Here is a 23,190-nt window from a genome sequence, read left to right as displayed (position 1 = left end):
AAAGTGGATTACATTCAGGTACTGGAGATATTTATTTCCCTATCCCCAGAGGGTTTACAATCTAAGCTTGTACCTGAGGCAATGGAAGGTAAAGTGACTTGCCCAAGGTCACAAGGAGCAACAGCGGGACTCGACAGCACCTTCCTCCTACAGCCTTGAGGTGAAATATCCCATGTTTGAACTTCAAGGCTCTCTATAGTGTACCACATGGTTGAAACATCTGCTTTTAGAACTGTGCAGCCCCATTCAATAGATAAGGAGCTCTGTGGTTCAAACAGGATGTTTCACTGCAGAGGGAGGAAGTGTCTGTTTTAAGCTGCAACCCAACCTTAGAGGTACTGGTTGGGGCAGAAGGAGAGGGCAAAGGGTTGACTAGCATGAGAATGGCACCGAAGGGAAAATGTGAGGCAGGGACTGGGGGTAGTACAGGGGAAGAATGGATTTGTGGACTAGGTGATCATGGGAAGAATGAGATGCAGGTATTGGGGTGGAGAGCAGTGAAAGAATAGAGACTTGAGGGCAGGAGGAAGAGCTAGGGGGGCAGTGGGAACTTTGCAATTGGATGGGTAATAGTGGGGGGGGGGTGTCTGGCTGGGGGGTAAGAAGGGATCAGAAGTGAGGGATTGAGTGGATGTGAATGGCTTAGAGGACTAGAAGGTGAAAGGCAGTGGAAAATGGAAGTGCTGTGGAGGGTTGAGAGGAAAGGGATGAGTAAGAAGGTGATGAAAAGGGTTAATAGAAGGCTGGGTAGGAGAAACAGAAGAATAGGCTGGAGGGGATGAGGCACAGGCAGGAAGATAGGGGAAGTATAGACAGTGGAGTGGGTGAAAAACAGGGTAATAGGATGCTGGAACAGGAAAGGCGACAGGAGGGGATCAGCGTGGGAGATGGAAACCTGAGAGGTGTCAAGATGGAGAGTGAGACCTGGATGGTTAATTAGCAGGTGAAGGCAAAGGGTGAAACTTAACTGAATGGATAAAGGCAAAGAAAAAGATGAGGGAAGGATCAATGTCTAGGAAGACCCATGCCTGGACATGACCTCCAATTTTCTTACCCCTGCACTTAATTGTTCCCAGTATCAACATACTCATGTGAACAGATGAATAAAGAATGAAAATGTAATAACAGTTGTGCTCTTATTTTTACATGAAAGCTGTCTGCAGGTCAAAAAAATCAGAACAGAATTTTTCCTGTCGCTAGCAGGGCTGAATTAGCCATGCTAGCGACTTAGTTTTTGGGTACTTGCCAGGTTCTTATGGCCTGGATTGGCCACTGTTGGAAACAGGATGCTGGGCTTGATGGACCCTTGGTCTGACCCAGTATGGCATTTTCTTATGTTCTTATGCTGTCATGGGATCTGTCAATCAGGTCCAGGAGGCAGAGCTTTGCTCTCTGCGGCTGCTCGTGTGTTCCCACGCAGGAAAGTAACGGAATCTCTTCAGTCTGTTCTTTCCACGCACGGGATCACACGCAGAGCTGTTCTTCTCCTCAGCATTGAAATAATAAACATGTCAATTGGGGTTTAAACCCTGTAACTGCAGCAAGGTAATGTCAGTCATGGATGGCCATGACCAATGTTACCGATGCCTAGGACCAGATCACAATCGGGGAAGATTGTGAATCTTGCTCAACAATGTCACCCAGAGCACTGAAACAAAGGGCCTACAGGCTTCAAGAACTTTTTGCCTCACCAGAGCCATCGGAGGCTCATTCATCACCTGGCAATGCAATTTTATCGGCTCCCTCAAAAAAGAAGGCATCGTGGGATCCTCAGTCCTCCAGATTGGGAGGTAAGGAGGTGGCAAGCCAAGAAAGGCCATCGGATTTTCAAAAATCCAAAGAGCCCGAATCGCCGGCGCAGGACACAGTGGTGCCAAATCTTGGCGCCTAAAACTTCTGCGCCTTATGCACATACAAAAGTGTCGGCACATAACACTTTGGCGCCTGAAGAAGTATCTGTGCACAACATTCCTATGCGCATGGCGCCAAACACTTGTGCGCAGGGCGCAGAAGGACCCTGCATGCAAGGTGCTAAAGCAGTCCATGCACACAACCAAAGGAAATCCTACGCGCACGGCGCTGAAGACATCACGCATGGTGCCAACCATCTCTATACACATGGTGCCGGAGACATCGGCGCCGATCACTCCCGCGCGTATGGAAACAAAGATATGTGCACAAGTCTAGATCTGCGCATAAGACACATGAGCACCCATCTCATGTATTACAAAATGAGTTGAAATGAAGACGTGGACCCTCACACAGGTCTTCAGCTTCTCCACCAATAACCTCACCTCGTTCAGATACTTCCCTCTCTTCGAGAGAGAATTCGACAGTTTATAATAAAAACGTATAAAATGATCAGTCTTCACGGAGAAGTCATACAGACTTGTCACACTATCATAAGCACTCACAACACTCCCACCACAAAAAGTTGGCAAAGAGGAGTGCAACATGGGAAATAAGCCCTTTGACTTCTAAATCTCATATACCAACTTCAAATAATTTCTCTCACAGAGAGGTAATACAAGTTGCTTCCTCTACCACTTTTATAGCTTCAGAGGATTCAAGTGACATCTGTGACAAAAAACAGACCATAAAAGTATACACTACTTTACCTCAGAACACACCAATACACCCTAAAGCATGTGAGTTACAAGAACCAGATGATCGTACAGTGATGCCCACTCATACAAAAGAGGCATTTTTTTCAATTGTCCCAATCCTTGGCAGGTTTTTATGAAACACTTCATCATTCAAAATGACTAATATTGCTGCTGATAGTTCTCCGGAACATAAGACACAGACTAATATAGAAGTCGGTGGAGCCCCCGACATCTCCCATAGCAAACCGACCAGCTTCACCAAATTATAAACAGGATACATCATTTGATTCTCCTTCACCGTATACATCCTCATCTATGGGATTCCCATCAGATCCGCAGGAACAACTTCAGGAGCCATATTCCCCTCCGGAAGATCTTACATACCCAAAATTTCTAGAAAAATTGGGTACAATACTACATCTAGAGGTCCAAAAAGACAGACCCTAGGTCAGAAACCCTTGGTCTCCTAAAAATTTTTGAGACTCCAGGGGAACAACATGTCTTCCAACAAGAGCTCCTGCATTCAGTCTTACAGAAATCCTGGGAAACACCTTGCACAATTGCAGCAGTTTCCAGGAAAACTGACATGAAATTCCGTATGAGGAAAACATCACCATACTCTATACCACAATTACCTCATGCTTCAATTGTAGTAGTCAGCGATGCAAAGATTTAAGAAAACGAAGTCACATTCCTCATACCCACCAGGCAAAGACAACACATTTGGATGAGTTTGGCAGGAAAATATACCATAACTCAATGTTGAATGCCTGAATTATGCACCATCAATTCTACATGGTACAATACCTATGAGTACATACAAACTATAAAAGGTATACTTTCCTCGACTGCAGATCAGATACCTCTGCCTCTTCATGACATGGAAGAGTGTTCTCATCACCTTTTTGAGGTCAATCTACAAAGCATATGAAACATCGTCTAGGGCAACAGCCATTGCAGCCCGCAGACTAGCATGGTTACGCTCAAGTTCCATATGTGAAGATTTGCATGAGAAACTAATAAACCTCCCATGTACAGGAGATGACCTGTTCGGAAAACAATTTCAGGACACAGTGGGTAAACTGTAGGAAGAAGCTCTAGCAGTACAATCATTATCACATCCTAACTATTTATTTGACCACACGTCATTATATTGGATCTACTTGTAGGCACTCATATGCCAGGAGACCCTACAGATCTTACCAGTCCTTTCATACACAGGCTTACCCTGTGTACCAGCGTTCTGGTCCACAACAGAATACCTCAAACTAAAGTAGATGCAAACCACACAACAGCTGGCTACTGCAGTGAAAGCAACTTCATCTTTTTAGTTACCCAGTCACCACCACATCAAGCACCACCCAGCAGGATTCATTCCTGCCTGACAGCCTGGGAGAGAATAACATCCAATCATTGGGTTTTGGAGATAGTATGTCATGGCTACCAACTCCAATTTGTCACAAAACCCATATTACCTCATCTTTCCACTTTCAAGATTCAAAACTTCCAACCACAACTGGGAGAGGAAATTTCTTTGCTTCGCAAACAAACAATTCGACAAACTCACCCAGGGACCCAATCAGTAAAATTTTATTCCCCATACTTCCTCATACCCAAGAAGTCAGGTGGCCTTCGCCCCATCCTAAACCTAAGGGAATTGAACACATTTCTCACCAAAGAGAAATTCAAAATGGTATAGTTTGAAATCAATCCTTCCTGATTCAAACCAACGATTGGATGTGTTCCATCGACCTGAAGGATGCTTTCACACAACATTCCAATCCATCCATCCTCGTGGCGTTACCTCTGCTTTTGCTAAAAGCATCAACACTACCAGTACAAAGTTCTCCCCTTTGGACTATCAGCTGCACCCAGAGTTTTCACCAAATGCATGGTTGTGGTGGTGGCTCATCTCAAACAAGGTATAACCATTTTCCCATATCTGGACGATTGGCTCATAATCACCCCAACTCCAAACATCTTACTCAAGCACCTCCATCGAGTGATGCAATGCTTGCAAGAATTAGGATTGGTGATCAATTTTCAGAAATCACACCTACAACCAACACAAGTTACAGTTCATAGGAGCATGCCTGGACACTACGTGCAACAGGGCATACCTACCAAGCGACAGAATATTACAATTCTGTCTTCTGTTACATACCTTGAACCATACTCAGACCTTCAGCAAGACAGGTTTTAGTAGTCCTCGGCCACATGGCAGCAGCAAATTTCATGGTTCCCAACACCAGGCTACACATGAGATGCCGTCAATGGAAACACTCACAACCATTGACAGTTATCATTGACCACCGAAATGAGAAACGACATAACATGGTGGCTCCTAGACTCCACCCTATCCAAGGGAGCATTGTTCACTTCCCCTCCTCACAATGCACTCTTAACCACAGATGCGTCCCACAAGGGCTTGGGTGCACACCTCGATTTACAAAACACAAGGGTTATGGACAATCTTGGAACAGAACCTGCAAATAAATTTATTGGAATTCAGAGCGATTTGCAATGCATTACGAGTGTTCCAAGATCACCTGAAAGGATGCAGGGTCATGATCTACACGGACAACCAAGTAGCGATGTTTTACATCACAAACAAGGAGGGTCCGGTTCATGGTCTCTTTGCAAGGAGACCTTGACAATCTTCGAACATGCTCACCGAAATTGCATACATCTCCAGGCAACTTACCTACCAGGAGTTGCAAACACAAGAGCGGACAAGCTAAGCCGCATCTTTCATCCTCACGAATGGGCACTCAATACAGAAATAGCCCAAAACATTCATGCAGTGGGGGACATCTTCAATAGATCTCTTTGCAACAGAGATCAATGCTCAAGTTCCCAAATTCTGCTCAATTAGACAAGCCAATTCAGGATCACACAAGATGCCTTCCTCATTTCCGTGGATGACAGGCCTCCTATATGCCTTTCCTACCATACCACTCATAACATGGACAATTCAAAAGTGCATAGCAGACAAAGCTCAACTGATACTCATTGCCCCAGCCTGGCCGAGGCAACCATGGTACAGTTTCCTTCTCAGACTATCCATCATGGATCCAATTCTCAGTTACCAAATCGCCAAGATCAAGGGACGCTCCTACATCCACTACACTCATCTCTCCACTTGACAGCATGGAGATTGAGAGGCTCCTTTTAACAGAACAGGGAGTTTCCACTTCGGCACAATTCATCTTGTTAGAATCCAGGAAACTATCAATGAGGAAAAATTATAGCTATAAATGGAAACTTTATTCTACCTGGTGTATGTCCAAAGGTGTACCACCATTGGACTGCTCACCTGACTTTCTCATTGATTATCTTCATACACTATATACAGCTGGTCTAGCAACATCATTCATTAGAGTTCATCTCAGTGCCATAGGGGCATATCATAGACCAGTTAACAATCTTCCTATATCCAATCATCCCTTACTATCTCGTTTCATTAAGGGGTTAACTCACCTTTGTCCTCTGATCTCTAAGCCTCCAGTTCCATGGAACCTCAAAATAGTTCTGGAACAGCTCATGCTTTTCCCATTCAAACCCATGGACTCGGCACATATTAAATACCTCACATGGAAGGTTATGTTCCTGGTTGCAGTAACATCCGCACAGAGTCAGTGAATTACAGGCCTTGGTCCATTATTCTTCATACTTGTAATTTCATCACCAGAAGGTAGTTCTCTGAACTCATCCATCCATCCTTCCTACCAAAAGTGGTTTCTCAATTCCATCTCAGACCATGGAATTACCAACCTTTTTCCCTAAACCTCATGCAAATGATAGGGGAAAACTACTGCACACTAGATTGTAAAAGAGCTTTAGCATACTACAAAGAGGACAAACTCGGACTCCCATGTTTCTCAACTTTTTTTTTTTCTCTTTTGACCCAAAGGCACCTGGACTACCAGTGGCTAAACGCTCCATCTCCAGCTGGATAGCACAGTGCATCAAATTCTGTTACAATAAACAAACTACAGCTACATTCAGAGCTGAAAGCTCACCAAGTCAGAGCAGTAGCAGCCTCATTGGCACACCTGAAGAATGTGCAGCCCATAGACACTTGTAAGGCAGCTACATGGTCATCGCTCCATACCTTCACATCTCACTACTGCCTTGATCAACAAGCAGCTACTGATGTGAAGAAAAGGGCAAGCAATCCTGCAATCTCTATCCTCCTGTCCATAAACAATGTGATCCGGTGCTTGGGACTCCCATGACAGCATGGCTAATTCAGCCCTGCTATCAACAGGAGAAAAATAAAATTTGCTTACTGTAAACAGTGTTTCCATAGATAGCAGGATGAATTAGCCATGACACACCCTCCTCCCTGGCAGTCACCAAGTCTTCAACTACACTAAGGCTTAATCACAGACTGAGGAGATTCAGTTACTTTCCTGCACGGGAACACATGCACAGCCGCAGAGAGCAAAACTCTAATCTCTGCTTTGACTCTGCCTCTCGGACCTGATTGACAGATCCCATGACAGCATGGCTAATTCATCCTGCTATCTATGGAAACCGTTTACAGTAAGCAAACTTTTACTGCAGTAAGCAAAACATTCTCGCAGGACAAGCAGGATGGTAGTCCTTACACATGGGTGACATCAGGATGGACCCCAATCATGGAACACTTTTGTCAGTTTCTAGAACTTTGACTGGCACCTACTGGGCATGCCCAACATGACACTAATCCTGCAACCAGCAGGGGTCCCCTTCAGTCCGTCCCCCCCCCCCCCCCCCCCCCACGCAGCAGTAGCCACGCAGGTTAAGGAGCTCTCTAGATTCCTGACAGGAATTTTTCCTCACGGAACTTTTCAAAATTTTCAAGAATTTTTACTCCATGGGGTCCCCCTATCAATTCTGTACTCTACAGTCGAAAGGTAAAGTTTTACCCTCGTTTGTGGTCTATTCCCATCGAGCTTTCCCTTTGGGGCCTACTGGCCATCGACCGCACCACGGCTAAATTTTTGTCAAAGCCATGGAGTCTGGTTTCCATCAGTGCCCCGATTTGTCCTTGGACAATGTCCATCACAGACCCACATAGGGTTTGTGTATTTTTGGGGCAGGACCATAACGTCTTAACTTGCACCAAATGACACCAAAGGGCCATAAGGCTCGCTCAGAGAAGATGGAGTTTCTTTTTCAGTCAAAACCTCAGACTCCATTGACCGCTTTGACATCTGAGCCGGTGCCATCTACCTCTGGCCAGCAGCAGGACATCAGTGCTGCCCGACAGGCATAGACTACTCTGAAGGTGCCTACTTCTTCCTCATTGCTTCAAGAAAAGGACAGCAAGGAGAACATCGTGAAAAGTGTAGACACCGGCATTGGAAGGTTCAGTCCGCTGATCCAGGTAAGCCCTATGTATTGGCATTGACAGAGCCACCGATGAAGGCCCCATCCTCCTCTGTGACCAGGTCTCCAAGGCATTCCCCCACCTTCATCGGTGCAGGGAGCTGTGACTCCACTTTTACCAGTTGACCCTCCAGCTGTGCCACTATTGCCTCCCACACCGGAGCTGGAGTTACATGCCCCAGGTATTGGATCGGATGATCCAAGAGGCCATCGGTAAGGCACTTCGGGGCTTCCATCGGCACAGTCACCAATGCCAGCCCCAGTCACAGACCCGATACCCACAGTGCTCGCACTGCTTCTAGGCAGACTGGATGTGCTGATCGGTGCCCTTCCACCAGTGGAAGAGAATACCAATATGTTCACTGCCTTCACCCAGATACCTTTATCATCGGAGGATGATGAAACACACCAGTACCCATACCGCTGTCTGGGATCTTGCCACAGACTCACCTGTCAGTCACCAGTTCCATCAATACCGCATCATCCACCATCAATGCCTAGGCCTGATCCTTCAGGACTGATGCCATTTGTTCCCGCTGGGGATCAGGTTACAAGTACCCAAACATTAAATAGACTCCATGCTACTAATGCCAGTAGCAGCGGCTATTTCCTAAGTCAACTTGATTTAATAGCAGTTCATGGATTTCTTCTCCAGGAACGTATCAAAACCTTTTTCTAACCCAGCTCCATTAACTACCCTAATTACATCCTCTGGCAACAAATTTCAGCACTTAATTGTGTGTGAGGAGAATCTCCAACTTGTGTTTAATTGTGCTGCTTGCTAATTCATGGAATGCCCCTACTCATGTTATCTGAGAGTAAATAAGATTCACATTCCCCTTTTTGCTCTCCTCATGATTTTATAAACTAATATCCCCCTTCAGCCGTCTCTTCTCCAAACTGAACAGCCCTAACCTCTTTAGCCTTTCCTTGTAGGGGAGCTGTTCTATCCCCTTTTTCACTTTGGTTGCCCTTCTGTTACTTCTCCAGTGCAACTATTTCTTGAGATGCAGTGACCAGAATTGCACACTGTATTCGAGGTATGGTCTCATGAGGTATGATAGTCTCCATTTTATTCCCTTCTGAATATGATTTGCTTGTTGGGGTAATTTGTGCCTGGAATAAGTAGCTCCTAGTTTTGTTTTGGGTTTTTGGGTTTTTTTTTTTTTAAGAAAAGGAATCTATCACTTTAGCCCCCAGAGATCAAACCTGGAGGAGCCAAGGTATCTGTAGGGGGGCGTGTGTATATATAAGAACTGCCATACTGGGTCAGACCAAAGGTCCAAGCCCAGTATCCTGTTTCAATCAATGGCCAATCCAGGTCACAAGAACCTGGTAGAATCCCAAGGGGTAAATAGATTTCATGCTAACTTATGCCAGGGATAAGTAGTAGATTTCTGCAAATCCACCTGAATTGTTTATGGACTCTTCCTCCAGGAACTTGTTTACTTGATCCACTCATTTTATAGAACTCTGTCATGTCTCCCCTCAGCCATCTCTTCTCTAAAACAGTCCTAATCTCTAGACTTTCCTCAGGAAATTGTTTTATCACTTTGGTTGCCCTTCTCTGTACTTATTTTGCGCTATAATTTTTTTTTTTTTTTTTAAACTTTGACCAGAACTGCACACAATATTAAAGATGAAGTCCCACCAAGGAGTGATACAGAGGCATTATGATATCCTGTTCATTCCTTTCCTAGTATTCTATTTGCTTGACTTCTGCTGCACACTGAGGCAGTCTCAACATATTGTCAACAAGGATGCTTAGATCCCCTTTATGAATGGTGATGCCTAATGTTATAAGGTTAAAATCAATAATATGGAATCTCCTTATACTAATTCCCCACATGGAGTCCCCCAGGGCTCCTCTCTATCTCCCACTCTAATATTTATCTCCTCCCTCTTTGCCATTTCCTCTCGTCGCTAAATTTGAAATTCTACGTATACGCAGACGATGTCCAAGTTTTGATTCCTATAACAGGCTCTTTGGACTCAGCAATCAAATTATGGGAATCTCACCTTCAAACTATTAACCATCTCCTTACTAGCCTCAACCTGGTGTTAAATACTGCTAAGACTGAAATCCTGCTTATCACCCCTGAAAATAGTCTACACTTACAACAATTGCACACTACCTCCCACATCACTCATGCTAGAGATCTTGGAGTTATTATTGACATCCATCTGAGCTTAAAGAAATTTATAAATTATACTATAAAAGAATGCTTCTACAAGTTACAGGTGCTTAAACTCAAGCCTCTCCTATATCACCATGACTTCAGGACTGTACTCCAAGCAATCCTGTTCTCTAAGGTCGATTATTGTAACTCGATCCTACAAGGTCTACCAGCTGTTACATTAAAACCTCTGCAACTACTCCAAAACGCAGCTGCAAGGATTTTGACCAACACTAAGCGCAGAGATCACATCAAGCCCATTTTAAAAGACCTACATTGGCTTCCAGTTAATTTTAGAATTGTTCACAAATTCCTCACCATTATTCATAAAAACATCCACCACTAGACCTACTACACCCTCTCAAATTACACTCTTCAGCTAGACCTTTGAGAGATGCCTATAAGGGATCCCTTCATGTTCCCCCAATCAAATTGGTACAAAGATTATCTATCAGGGACCGGGCCTTTTCAACAGCAGGCCCCACCATTTGGAATACACTACCCCCAGACCTCCGACAGGAAACCTGCCTCATAAATTTTAAAAAGAAACTGAAGACTTGGCTTTTCGGTAGAGCCTTTCCTGTCTCCTAGACTATATCCTACTAAGATATTTTTCAATCAGCTGTACTTTAATAACTAGCAGAATGTCATATAATCATGTTATAATGCTAGAGTTATTCTCCTGAGGTTGGCTTCAAGCCCCTTCTCTCTGTTATATCTCTCTACTTTGATTATCTGTCTCTTCATTTCCAATTCCTAGTTACTCACCCTTGTTATAATGTAACTTTTTACTTTCTGCTCACAATCTGTCTCCTCTTTTGAGGTTTGACTAGTTACTGTTAATGTACTATTGTTCTATGTAAACAGAGTTGATTTGATCTGTATCAAGAAAATCGGTATATAAAATCCCTAAATAAATAAATAATGTGAAACCTTTCATTGTGTAGCTATAATTTGGGTTATTCTTCTTAAGTGCATCATTTTGCATTTGTCTGTATTAAACTTAATTTGCCATCTGCATGCCCAGTGTCCCAATTTAGCAAGGTCCTCTTGCAATTTCTCTGTCCTCTTGTGGTTTAACAACTTAGAATAATTTTGTCATTGGCAAACTTGATCAGCTCACTCGTTTCAATATGCAGGTAATTTAGAAATATATTAAAGCAGTGGGCCCAGAACCAATCCATGGGCACTCCACAGTTTCTCCCAGTGGGAAAATTTACCTCTTGACACTGTCCCCTATCCTATGGCTCTTTCATTTAAGTCTCTCCCTCTCCTGAAGGATATTGCTTTCTGGAAATCCAGATACACTATATCAACTGGCTCACCTTTATACATTCTAACTCTAATCTTATTTAGACTACCTTTATGCACTCGTACTCTCCAATCTTGTTTACACGCACCAAAAAATGTAGCAGATTGAGGCAAGCTTAGTTAAAGCCATGTTGGCTTTGTCCCATTAAACTATGCCTAGCTATATGTTCAGCAATGTTCTTTGATAGAAACCGCTTTGCCTTTGACATCTGACTTGATGGTCTGTAGTTTCCTGGGTCACCATGTGATCCCTCTTTTTTTTAAAAACTAGCATTGCAAGAAATGCAATCAAACTAGGGGCACCCTTGGTCATTTTAGTTTTGGACAGGTCCTAAGATTCAGTGTCTAGAAAGTTCTTGATTTCATCTTTTGTCACTGGGATAGGGGTACCTTTTGAGGCTGAACTGGTGGTATTTGACTTGCAAGAGATTATTCTTTCAGGACAGATGTACAGCTTTAGTGTCATAGTACTTGTAAAAATAAGAAATAAAATATTGGTTTTTTGTTTTGCAAAACTGGTTGGTGCCCACTACAACTCATTTAAGGAATGCTATCTTTCATTTTTCACCATGGAAAAAGATGTGGCTAAGTGTTATACATAAAACTACATTCTTGTGAATCTGGAGCATGTACCTGCAATTGCTGTCACCTAGATCATGTAGGATGATTATGAATGATCTATCAGTGACTGTCATATGTAAAGATCAGCATATTTGAAGGATGGTATCCAAAAAAAAGTGAAGCAGATTTGTAAGGCAAGACTTGCCTTGGGTAAAGCCATGCTGACTTTGTTCCGTTAAACCATGTCTTTCTATATGTTCTGTGATTTTGATGTTTAGAACACTTTCCACTATTTTTCCTGGCACTGAAGTCAGGCTAACTGGTCTGTAGTTTCCCAGATTGCCCTGGAGCCCTTCTTAAATATTGGGGTTACATTAGCCATACTCCAGTCTTCAAGTACAATGGATGATTTTACTATAGGTTACAAATTTTAACTAATAGATCTGAAATTTCATTTTTTAGTTCCTTCAGAACCCTGGGGCATATACTATCTAGTCCAGGCGATTGACAAACTGAAGAGTAGTAAATCAGGCCTCTACACATACTGTAGGTTTACTGTGATTTGGTTCAGTCCATCTGAATCATTACCCATGAAAACCTTCTCGAACGGGTATCTCCCCAACATCCTCTTCAGTAAACACCAAAGCAAAGAAATCGTTTCATCTTTCCATGATGGCCTTATCTTTAAGTGCCCCTTTAACCCCTCAATCATCTAACAGTCCAACTGACTCCCTCACAGGTTTTCTGCTTCAGATATATTTCTTTTTAAATTCTCTTAGCCTGTCTTAACAATGTCTTGCCAACACTTACACTTTATGCTATTTTCTTCTGTTGGATCCTTCCAATTTTTGAATGAAGGTCTTTAGGCTAAAATAGCCTTTCACCTCATATTGTAACCATGCCAGTAATTGTTTTGCCTTCCTTCCACATTTCTTAATGTGTGGAATACATCTGGACTGTGCTTCTAGGATGGTTTTTTTTGTTTTGTTTTTTTAACAATGTCCAAGCCTCTTGCACACTTGCAGCTGCCCATTTCAGTTTTTTCTACAATTTTCTCATTTTATTAGTTTCCCTTTGAAGGTTTTAGCACTAGAGCTGTGGATTTGCTTACTCTCCCCCTTCCAGTTATTAATTCAAATTTGATTATATGATCACTATTGCCAAGCAGCCCCACCACCATTACCTCTCTCCAAATCCTATGCTTCACTGAGAACTAGATCTCAAATTGCTCCTTTTGTCAGTTCCTGAACAAATTGCTCTAAAACTGTCATTTATTCCATCCAGGAACTTTATCTCTCTAGCATGTCCCGATGATAACATTTATCCAGTCAATTTTGGGGTAACTGAAATCTCCCATTATTACTGCACTACCAATCTGGTTACTTTACCTAATTTCTCTTAGCATTTCACTGCCTCGCCAGGTGGACAGTAGTATACTCTTCCCCAACACAAGGGATTTCTACCCAAAAAGATTCAATTATGTATCTAGTCTCATGCAGGATCTTTATCCTGTTTTACTGTGCCATCCCAGACAAAGTGCCACCCCCACCTCCCCAGATGCTCCTGTCATTGATATTTGTATCCTGGTATAGAACTGTTCCTTTGGTTATCCTTCTACCATGTCTCTGAGATGCCAATTAAGTATCATTCACTGCTATACATTCTAATTCTCCCATCTTACTTAGACTTCTGGCATTAGTATACAAACATTTCAAAGTGTATTTCTTGTCTGTATTTTCATTCTGCTTTTTAATTGATGGGGATAAATTGGATTTTTTTTTTAGCTCAGGTGAGTTTTTTTTAATTACATGCACTTGGACTACTATTATTGGAATCTCATTGTTGGGATGCCCTAATTCTAATGCCTCATTAGTATCCTTTTGAAGATACTTTCCTCCTAACCATGCGCTGCTCAGTGACTGTCAGCTTTCCCCTTACAGCAGCTTTTAAACTAGAACAATCTCCTTTTTAAAGGTTAGCACCAGCAGCCAGGTTCTCCAGTTCCTTAAACTGAATCCCTCTTCCTTGCACCATCATCTCATCCATGCCTTGAGACTCCAGAGCTCTGCCTGCCTCTGGGGATCTGTGCAAGGAACAGGGAGCATTTCAGAGAATTCTACCCTAGAGGTTCTGGATTTCAGCTTTTTACCTAAGCCTAAATTTGGCTTCCAGAACTTCCCTCCCACACTTTCCTATGTCATTGGTGCCCACATGTACCACAACAGCTGACTCCTCCCCAGCATGGTCTAAAATCCTATATGGTGACATGTGAAGTCTGCCACCTTCACACCAGGTAGGCATGTTACCAGGCGATCCTCACAGCCACCCAGCTGCCTCTATTCCTAATCAAATCGGCAACTATGACAGTCAACCTAATCCTTCCCTCCTGGGCAGTAGCCCTGGGAGACACATCCTCTGTGCGAGAGGAAAATGAACCACCTGGAGAGCAGATCCTTGCTATAGGATCCTTTCCTGCTGCACCAGGTTGATGCTCTCTGATAATAAGACCTTCCTCCAAGGCAGCACCAGGGCTGCCAGTCTGAAGTTGGGACTTGGTTACTATGTCCCTGAAGGTCTGATCTCTATATGTCAGCCTCTGCTCCTCCAGGTCTGCCACTCTAGCCTCCAGAGATTGGACTCATTCTCTGAGACAGGAGTTCTTTGCATCTGATGCACACATACAACTTCTCACCAGCAGGTAAAAAAATCATACATGTGACTCTATGCAAAAGCCTGGGAGGCTCCTGGGAATAGGAATGTATCTAACTAGGGTCCTTTAAATGTATTAGTGTTTTTTAGTATATGACTGGTAGTGGCCTACAGGGAAATGAGAACTCAAGGTGTGGGGAATTCATGAAGTTAAAAGGCTGTGTGACCTGCCTATAAATTAAAGGATGAGCTAGGAGTGGGTGGGTTGGGAAATACAAACACACTAACTTCTGCTTATTAGCTGCCTTACTATTAAAAGCACAAACACACACTAATATACCGCAATAGTTTACTTCTCCCCAATAAGTTTTTGCTTTTTTTTTTTAACTTGATTTCTTTCTGCCACCAGCAGAGGAGGAGTAGCCTAGTGGTTAGAGCAGTGGGCTGTGAACCAGGAGACTAGGGTTCAAGTCCCACTATTGCACCTTGTGACCTTGGGCCTCAGGTACTCTGGGGATAGGGAAATACCTACAGTACCTGAATGCAATCCACTTTGAAGTGCTGAAAGTACAAAAAGTGAAATATAAAAATCTAAATAAATCCTCTCCTCTCAGTGCTTCCACTGGATTGTGGGTTACTGAGCTCTTCCCTTGTAATATATATTTTGTCAATCTGAGACCTAATGGGAAGAAAAGAACCAATGAGACAATACCAAGGTATATAATATATTGAAACTATGGTGCAGATCAAATTTGGGTGGGGTGGCACTGTTAAAATGAGTCGAGTAAAATAAAAGCTCAACAAGAAATTGCACTCTGGAATCTCTATAGATAGAAATTTCATGTGAGACCAGGAAGAGCCATCAACAAGTATAAGTACCTCCTTTGCTCAAAATATAAATATAAATGTCACATTTTTCCAGACAAATGGCAGTTGACATGCTTCCCTAATGCAGTTTTACAAAGCAGCTGATATCAGGATGTTCACTTGTGACCAGATTTAGAAAGTTTATTGTGGGCTATTTTGAAGTTGGGATTTCATTGGATTTAACTAATTTTGTTCACATGGGACACTTATATTTACTTTGAAAAAATAATTCATTTGGGGTTAATGATAGAGTAGACTAATATTAGTGGTTCAAGTCAAATGTGATTACCAGCTTGCTGAAACCACTGACTAGCTAGTTATGGCTTTATAGCTTATTTCCATAACCTTGGCTCTGGGCTCTTTTTGGTCTTAAAAAAAAAAAAAAAAAGCAACTGTATCTGCTTGACCACGAGGGCTGCATCGGGAGGGACAATAAATTGCCTCATGGTGACCGTGTTGGGACTTATATGGTTGACAAGTTCCTTTTGTTCAAAATTGTGGAGTATTATATCTTTAAAGACTTCATATAACTCGATGTAAGGACCTATATTTAATGTCTACAAGCTCTTGCCTACCATTTAATAAAAGCCCATATGAGATACCGCAGGAAACTACAAAGTCATGGGATAGAAGTAAATATCCTATTGTAGATTCTTAACTAGTTGAGAGAACTATGGGGGTCAGAGTTAAGATGGAAGCTTGCTAGGCTGCAGCATTGCTGGCATCACTCTTGTTAAAACATTTTACTGTTGCTCCAAAGAGAGGGGAAACCAGGCTGTATCCCTCCATACCTGCTGCTTCTCGTGACCAGTAAATGCTTGATTCTATGCTCAGCCGAATGTCAGACATGGGATGCAAGGTCTGAGCCTAGTGAGGGAGCACAGGTACCACTGGACAGCAGTTTCAGTCCCTCAGATCACCTGCCTCCACCTCAACTGGGTAGCCCCAATGGAGCAAATTTGGGTAAGCAGCTATCTCCAACTGGTATCCAAAATTCAAGTCTTGTGGCATGTTAAATCACCAGTTATAAAACATCCTGTTCCATGGGTTCTGCCACAACTGATCAAGCCATCCTTTGTACCTTTTGGAATTGGCTTCTCAAGTTTCTAATATGGAATGTAGTATTTCTTGTATTAGTAACTGCAGCCAGAAAAATCTGAAATTAGGCTTTAGATAGGGGATAACTACATGAAGTTACTTCACAATAGCGTTGTTCTCTGTACCCACATAACCTTTTCTAATAAAGGTTGTGCCAGCTTTCCATACTATTCAAGCCATTCTATCTACATTCTTCCAGAGGACACCCCCCCCCCCACACACACACACACACACACATTCTGAGAACCCTTCATACCACAGGCCTACAAATTGAATGCCAAGTTAGAACTATGGTTTCATCAGTAGTTAAATCTGCAAGCTGTAACATGGAGTTGGTACACTTGTCACTACTGTATAGATTATATGTGAGTGACAGTAAATATAGACAAGCAGTTTTGTGTAGCTTGTTCACTCATTTGTCTGTCCATGGTAAGGTATAGGTTACTTATTCAGTAAATGCTCCTCTGCAGCCTTCAGCTTGGGACTCCCCACATGTCATAGCTAATTCAGCCCTATTTATCAACAGAAAAACTAAGATGGCTTACCATAAGACTCTTTTTCTTATAGACAACAGGATGAAATAATCTTCAATATTAGTGTCAGCCTCCTGGAGAGTTGACTGACTAGCTGAAATTAGCTCTTAAATCAAGTGAGGGGGGGCTTGCATGGCAATGCCTGAGCAGACATTTCCACACATGATCAGAGCAAAAGCTCTACTAGCTTAGAGGGCTTTGCTGCTAGATGTCACCCCAATGTAATGGCTAACTGATCCTATTTACAGAACAATTTATGGTAAGTAAACCTTGTTTTTAAATGGAACACTCGAATGTGTTTGTGCAGAAGTGTGAAACAAAATATGCCTGGTTTAAGTTGATATTTGAGTATTTGTACTAGAATGGCTTTTAACTGGACTGTTAATCATGATGAATCCATCACCCACTTTAACTTTTTTTTTTTTTTTTTTTTTAAACCAGGACTCCACTGCGTTTTGGGTTTCTATTTGGCAGTCTCATTTACTTGGTGATAAACTTAACTTGTGCAATGTTAGTGCATAGTGAAGTGCCAGAAGATCATCTACGATGGACTATGTTGGCTAGAGTCCTAGTCAATGAGGGCCTCTCTTTTGCTTGTGCCGTTTCATTGGCTGTTTGTATCTTCAAAATTGCAAAAATGTCTTCTGCAAATGTCTACCTCGAATCAAAGGTAAAATACACCTTTTTTTTTTCCTTTGAAGCTTTTATTCATTTTGAGACTTCACGTTTGAGAATATCTGAAGTACTAAAACACTGCTACATTTTTTCATTCTAAATTGACTAATGTCTGTATTGTTTAAGCCTATTTGAGTTTGTTTCAGATTACAAATGAATAACTTAATTTTTTCCACAGACAAGTAGGTGATGGCACCAATGCAAATAATTCTCAGACTTCAAAAAGACTTAGAAAACTTTACTGAGCATATGTAGGTGTCCTGCATAACTACCATGGCATAATTTTTTGGTTTACTTTTTTTTTTCTGTAGATAAGCAGCATGAATTAGCCATGCTGTCTGGGAACGTCCTCTGTGCCACTAGGTGGTGGAGCTCTCAGAGCTGAAAACAGATCTTTGCCAGTGAGGAGGGCCCACTTGCATGATGCCACGCTGCCCCAAATCTCCTCAGTCTGTTTTTGTCTGCATGAATGAGTGCATAGAGCTTTCTTTCTCCTCAATGTTTAAAAACAAAAACCAATATCTGAAAAATTATGAAGAGACATAAGACAGAACATCCTCTGAGTGACAGGAATTCAATCAAAACTGATATTGACAGAAGTCAATAGATTTTTCTCCTCAGTGTGTTTAAAAAAAAAAAAATAAAAAAATTTTCAACCTTAAAAATGACAAATCAGAGGGGGGGAACCATCCTCTGAAACTGTCAAACAGTATCAAGGACTGCCCTAGGGAGGAGTATGTAATCTTCTCTGGCCCCCCAGCCACAACAAGATCCTTACCATGGGACCTTCTCTGTGGACCTTCCAGTTCTGGGCTGGCACCAATGGAGAGATCTGGGGGCAACAAAAAGGAATTGAAAATGGCGTTGACACGTTATATCGACACACAATTCATGCCAAGGCACTGATGCATGGTCGAATTACCAATGCACCTGCCAGCACAAAAGCACTGAGGCATCCATCACCAATGCACAGACATGCCCTCCAGTTGATCGGTGCATCAGGCTGCACAGGCAAGAGCATGCCAACATGTCTCCACAGCACGATGCCAATGTGGAGGCATCTGAACAAGGGACCCACTGAATGCCAGGTTCTGGCATGTCAATTTTCCTCACTGCCTCTGGATACCTGCAGTGCACAGGCAACCATAGGTCCTTCCAACTCTCAAAAAAAAAAAAAAAAAACCTTCTCTTCAACCACTGACATGGGTTGGAGCTCAAGAGCCCTTCCATGAAGGCCAGGTATGGCTTGCAGAGGACATCCTATTCCCATGGGGCTGGGATGGCAATGTGCCACTGGCTTCAGTGTACCCAAGGGGCTCTGAGCCTTGGCCATGTCACCTCCAGTGGACAGGGTTCCCCACATGACTTCTCTAACATGAGACATTGTGCCTTCTCCTGCAGACACTCCTATCCATGGAAACTGGGTGCCCCTTGGACCCTGCTGAACCACTGGGTGACTGGTCCATCCATCGAGAAATCAGTCTCACAAACATCCTGAAGATCTGGGCACACATCCTCGAGCTGGGGACTCTGACATCCCTATTCACTCAACAGATGTTTGAGATCCTTAAACATTTTTTCTTTCAACACGCCAGAGCCTACTCTGCGATACAAGTCCTGGGAGCCCCTTCTGGGGACTGTGGCCCTTCTTTCACATGGATCTCACATTGTGTGCACAGACATCAGGTGCTCCAAACTCTAATTCCCTCAAACATCTGTCATCAGGGATAAGCAATTCAAACAAAAAGCAAAAATCTAGCCTCCGTCCAAAACACCACCCAGTAAGGGTGATATGTCTTGACTCCTTCAATTGGAGGATTCTCCAATCCACTATATTGCACACAAGGTTCTAGCAACACATGTGTGGCATGGTCTTCCATGGATGTTCCCAGTCTCAGGAGCCTCTGTCCCAGAGCGCAAAGCCCTGTGGACACTGCAGGGCAGAGGAAGGGACTTCACGATGCTGTCTTATTTTTATTGATGTGTTGGGCATTGCGACTGAATTCACTACCAATGCCCTTACAAGTCACTGGGCTTACTTTCAGGGACATTTGTGACTTTGATAGGTGAACCATCCTTGTCCTTATGACATTCTTATTACAGATAGACTGGCAAAAAAAAAACCAGGGTTGTCCACCTAAAGAGGTGGAAAGTGGGGGACATGTCTTGTCAGCCCCCTCAGTTTCATCAAAATCATTCCCAGACTACCTTTTCCTATCCAGGTCATCTTAAATGGCTGTTTTTTGTAGGGGTTTTTTCAGTCCATAATTCCAACAGGGTTGTCTTCAACCTTCATTTGCAGAGCAGTGGCAGTACCATCTCATCAGCACACAGATCTTTCTCTCCTCAGTGACAGTAAAAAAAATTTTTCTGTAGCTCAGGTTCTATGTATCTACACTTCCTACTACATCAGACTCCCTGACACGCCGCGACCGGGTATTTCTACCAGTGTGGTTGGATCCTGTCAGTTATCAATGGGCATGCCGGATATTACCTCTGTGGGGTCCCACCCACAAAGAATGTCAGTTTGAAAGACATTTTTCCCACTCAGATGAGTGGTCATGATCCTCCTGAGGCCTTCCGCTTCGCCAGCATTGCCACCAGGGTGCACTCCCTCAACTTCCTTTGTTCCACACCAGATCTGCCTACACACCGCAATCCACACTACAGGCTGCTGTTGCGGGAGATTGATAATCTCCTCCCACATTGGTAAATTCAGTGCCCTCGCCAGGGGTTGCTCCCCTAGCTTCTCTGTTCACGAAAACTACAATAGCCTCAATCAGCAGATACCTAACATAGAATGGATTCTCTGCACCAGGGGTTTTGTCACCATGAGTTCTATGGTAGCACTGGCACAGTTGTCGACATGGGATCCAGTCATGTTTCCTTTCCTAAACGACTTATGGGTGGACACTGGCTCACAGGGTGTATTGGTCAATCTTCCCATAACACTATTCTTGACAGGTCAATCTAGGCTTACTAATCTCTTATGAAAATTTCCATATGCAATCCACCCATGCCTTGCAGCTCAGAGGCTCCTGGTGCCCATTCAGGATAGAGCCTGCCTTCTGAAGCTCATGCCTGTACAGTGCAAACTGCTCATACCTAAGAAACCACCACTGACCTGCGCCTGACAAATCCTCTCCATTCTCTGTCACAGGGCATGCGACTACATGTACATCATCCACAGTGCAACCTAAGGACCAAGTCAGTTCTTCCCATCCTTCCTCCACACCAGTCTCACTCCCTCCCAGCAGGCACAGAGATTGGAGTACTGACTGACCGCATTGTCTATGCCAGTGGCCTTACCTCAGACACCCCCACGCCCTCTGTCCAGGGTGGTGCACTCCTACCAGAGAGTGGAGTTCCCCTTTTTCTCGCCCAACTATGGATTCAGGGTCTGTCGTCCACTTGAAAACCAGCATGACATGCGACTTGCCTAGATCTTTGAGCCCCCAGCTTTCTCTTCAGACATTCAAGCACACACCCATGGATGTTCTCTGGTCTAACGAAACTAGATTTCAATTTCTACTTCACCATTGGAGTTCTGTCAGGTTCCTACTGCCCTGCAAAACATCTATAGAAGTCCTCGAAGGGGAAGCAGATCCATCTACCTGCTTCTGCCCATAACTAATAACTTCAGGGCATACAAAAAAATATAGGTTTTGTTTCTGTGCTTGGAATCTTGGCCTCTTTGCAACTGAGCAGAACAGTATACTCAACCTTGTTTACAGGCAGTGCCTCACTGCATGCTGGCTACCACAAGTTGCATTCCTCAGACTGAAGGGAAGTCACTCCCATGAACAGCCTTCCCTGCACAGTCCATTGCTGCATTGCAGATACCACAAACCAAATTTCTTAATTCAGTTATTTGTGGCCAACCGATACTCAAGTGGTGATCTCCTCTTCCACCCATTGCATGAATCTGATCCCAGCTCTGGGTTATCTCCTCAGCAAGAATTCGTCTGATCTCATTCCAAGGCCTACTCTGCTCATATCAACTGGTGGGGCAAGAGGTGCTGCACCTTAGTGCTCAGTATGGCGCAAACCTACTCACCATGACGTCTTGAGTTCCTCCTTCTCCTTTGCCAGAACCCTCTGGCCAGTTCAGGTATGCCTCAGGGCCATACCCCTACCAATCTTTCAAACCAAATTGGTGAAATGCTAAGAGAAATTAGGGAAGCTAACCAAATTGGTAGTGCAGTAATAATGGGAGACTTCAATTACCCCAATATAGACTGGTTAAATGTATCATCGGGTCACGCTAGAGAGATAATGTTCCTGGATGGAATAAATGATAGCTTTATGGAGCAATTGGTTCAGGAACAGACGAGAGAGGGAGCATTTTTAGATCTAATTCTCAGTGGAGCACAGGACTTGGTGAGAGAGGTAACGGTGGTGGGGCCGCTTGGCAATAGTGATCATAATATGATCAAATTTGATTTAATGACTGGAAAAGGAACAGTGTGCAAATCCAAGGCTCTCGTGCTAAACTTTCAAAAGGGAAACTTTGATAAAATAAGAAATTGTTAGAAAAAAACTGAAAGGAGCAGCTACAAAAGTAAAAAATGTCCAAGAGGCGTGGTCATTGTTAAATACCATACTAGAAGCACAGTCCAGATGTATTCCACACATTAAGAAAAGTGGAAAGAAGGCAAAACGATTACCTGCATGGTTAAAAGGAGAGGTGAAAGAAGCTATTTTAGCCAAAATATCTTCATTCAAAAATTGGAAGAAGGATCCAACAGAAGAAAATAGGATAAAGCATAAACATTGGCAAGTTAAATGTAAGACATTGATAAGACAGGCTAAGAGAATTTGAAAAGAAGTTTGCTGTAGAGGCAAAAACTCACAGTAAAAACTTTTTAAAATATATCCGAAGCAGAAAGCCTGTGAGGGAGTCAGTTGGACCGTTAGATGATTGAGGGGTTAAAGGGGCACTTAGAGAAGATAAGGCCATCGCGGAAAGATTAAATGATTTCTTTGCTTCGGTGTTTACTGAAGAGGATGTTGGGGAGGTACCCGTAATGGAGAAGGTTTTCATGGGCAATGATTCAGATGGACTGAATCAAATCACAGTGAACCTAGAAGATGTGGTAGGCCTGATTGACAAACTGAAGAGTAGTAAATCACCTGGACCGGATAGTATACACCCCAGAGTTCTGAAGGAACTAAAAAATGAAATTTCAGACCTATTAGTAAAAATTTGTAACCTATCATTAAAATCATCAATTGTACCTGAAGACTGGAGGATAGCAAATGTAACCCCAATATTTAAAAAGGGCTCCAGGGGTGATCCAGGAAACTACAGACCGGTTAGCCTGACTTCAGTGCCAG

General features: G+C 43.1%; 1 protein-coding gene across 2 annotated transcripts in view; it reads left to right on the top strand.

The window, feature by feature from the left end:
• The window catches only part of GPR137C (G protein-coupled receptor 137C), a 120,413-nt gene that overhangs the window by 28,229 nt on the left and 68,994 nt on the right, over positions 1–23,190 (top strand). For both annotated transcript variants that reach the window (XM_029598323.1, XM_029598322.1), the window contains exon 3: positions 17,620–17,848. In XM_029598323.1, the coding sequence (XP_029454183.1) occupies positions 17,620–17,848 (229 nt within the window). The remainder of the gene's footprint in view (positions 1–17,619; positions 17,849–23,190) is intronic.

This window comes from Rhinatrema bivittatum, chromosome 4 (assembly GCF_901001135.1).
Source record: "Rhinatrema bivittatum chromosome 4, aRhiBiv1.1, whole genome shotgun sequence".
Lineage (NCBI taxonomy): Eukaryota > Metazoa > Chordata > Amphibia > Gymnophiona > Rhinatrematidae > Rhinatrema > Rhinatrema bivittatum.
Note: the sequence above shows the minus strand (reverse complement) of the source record. Positions and strands in the feature narration are given on the sequence as shown.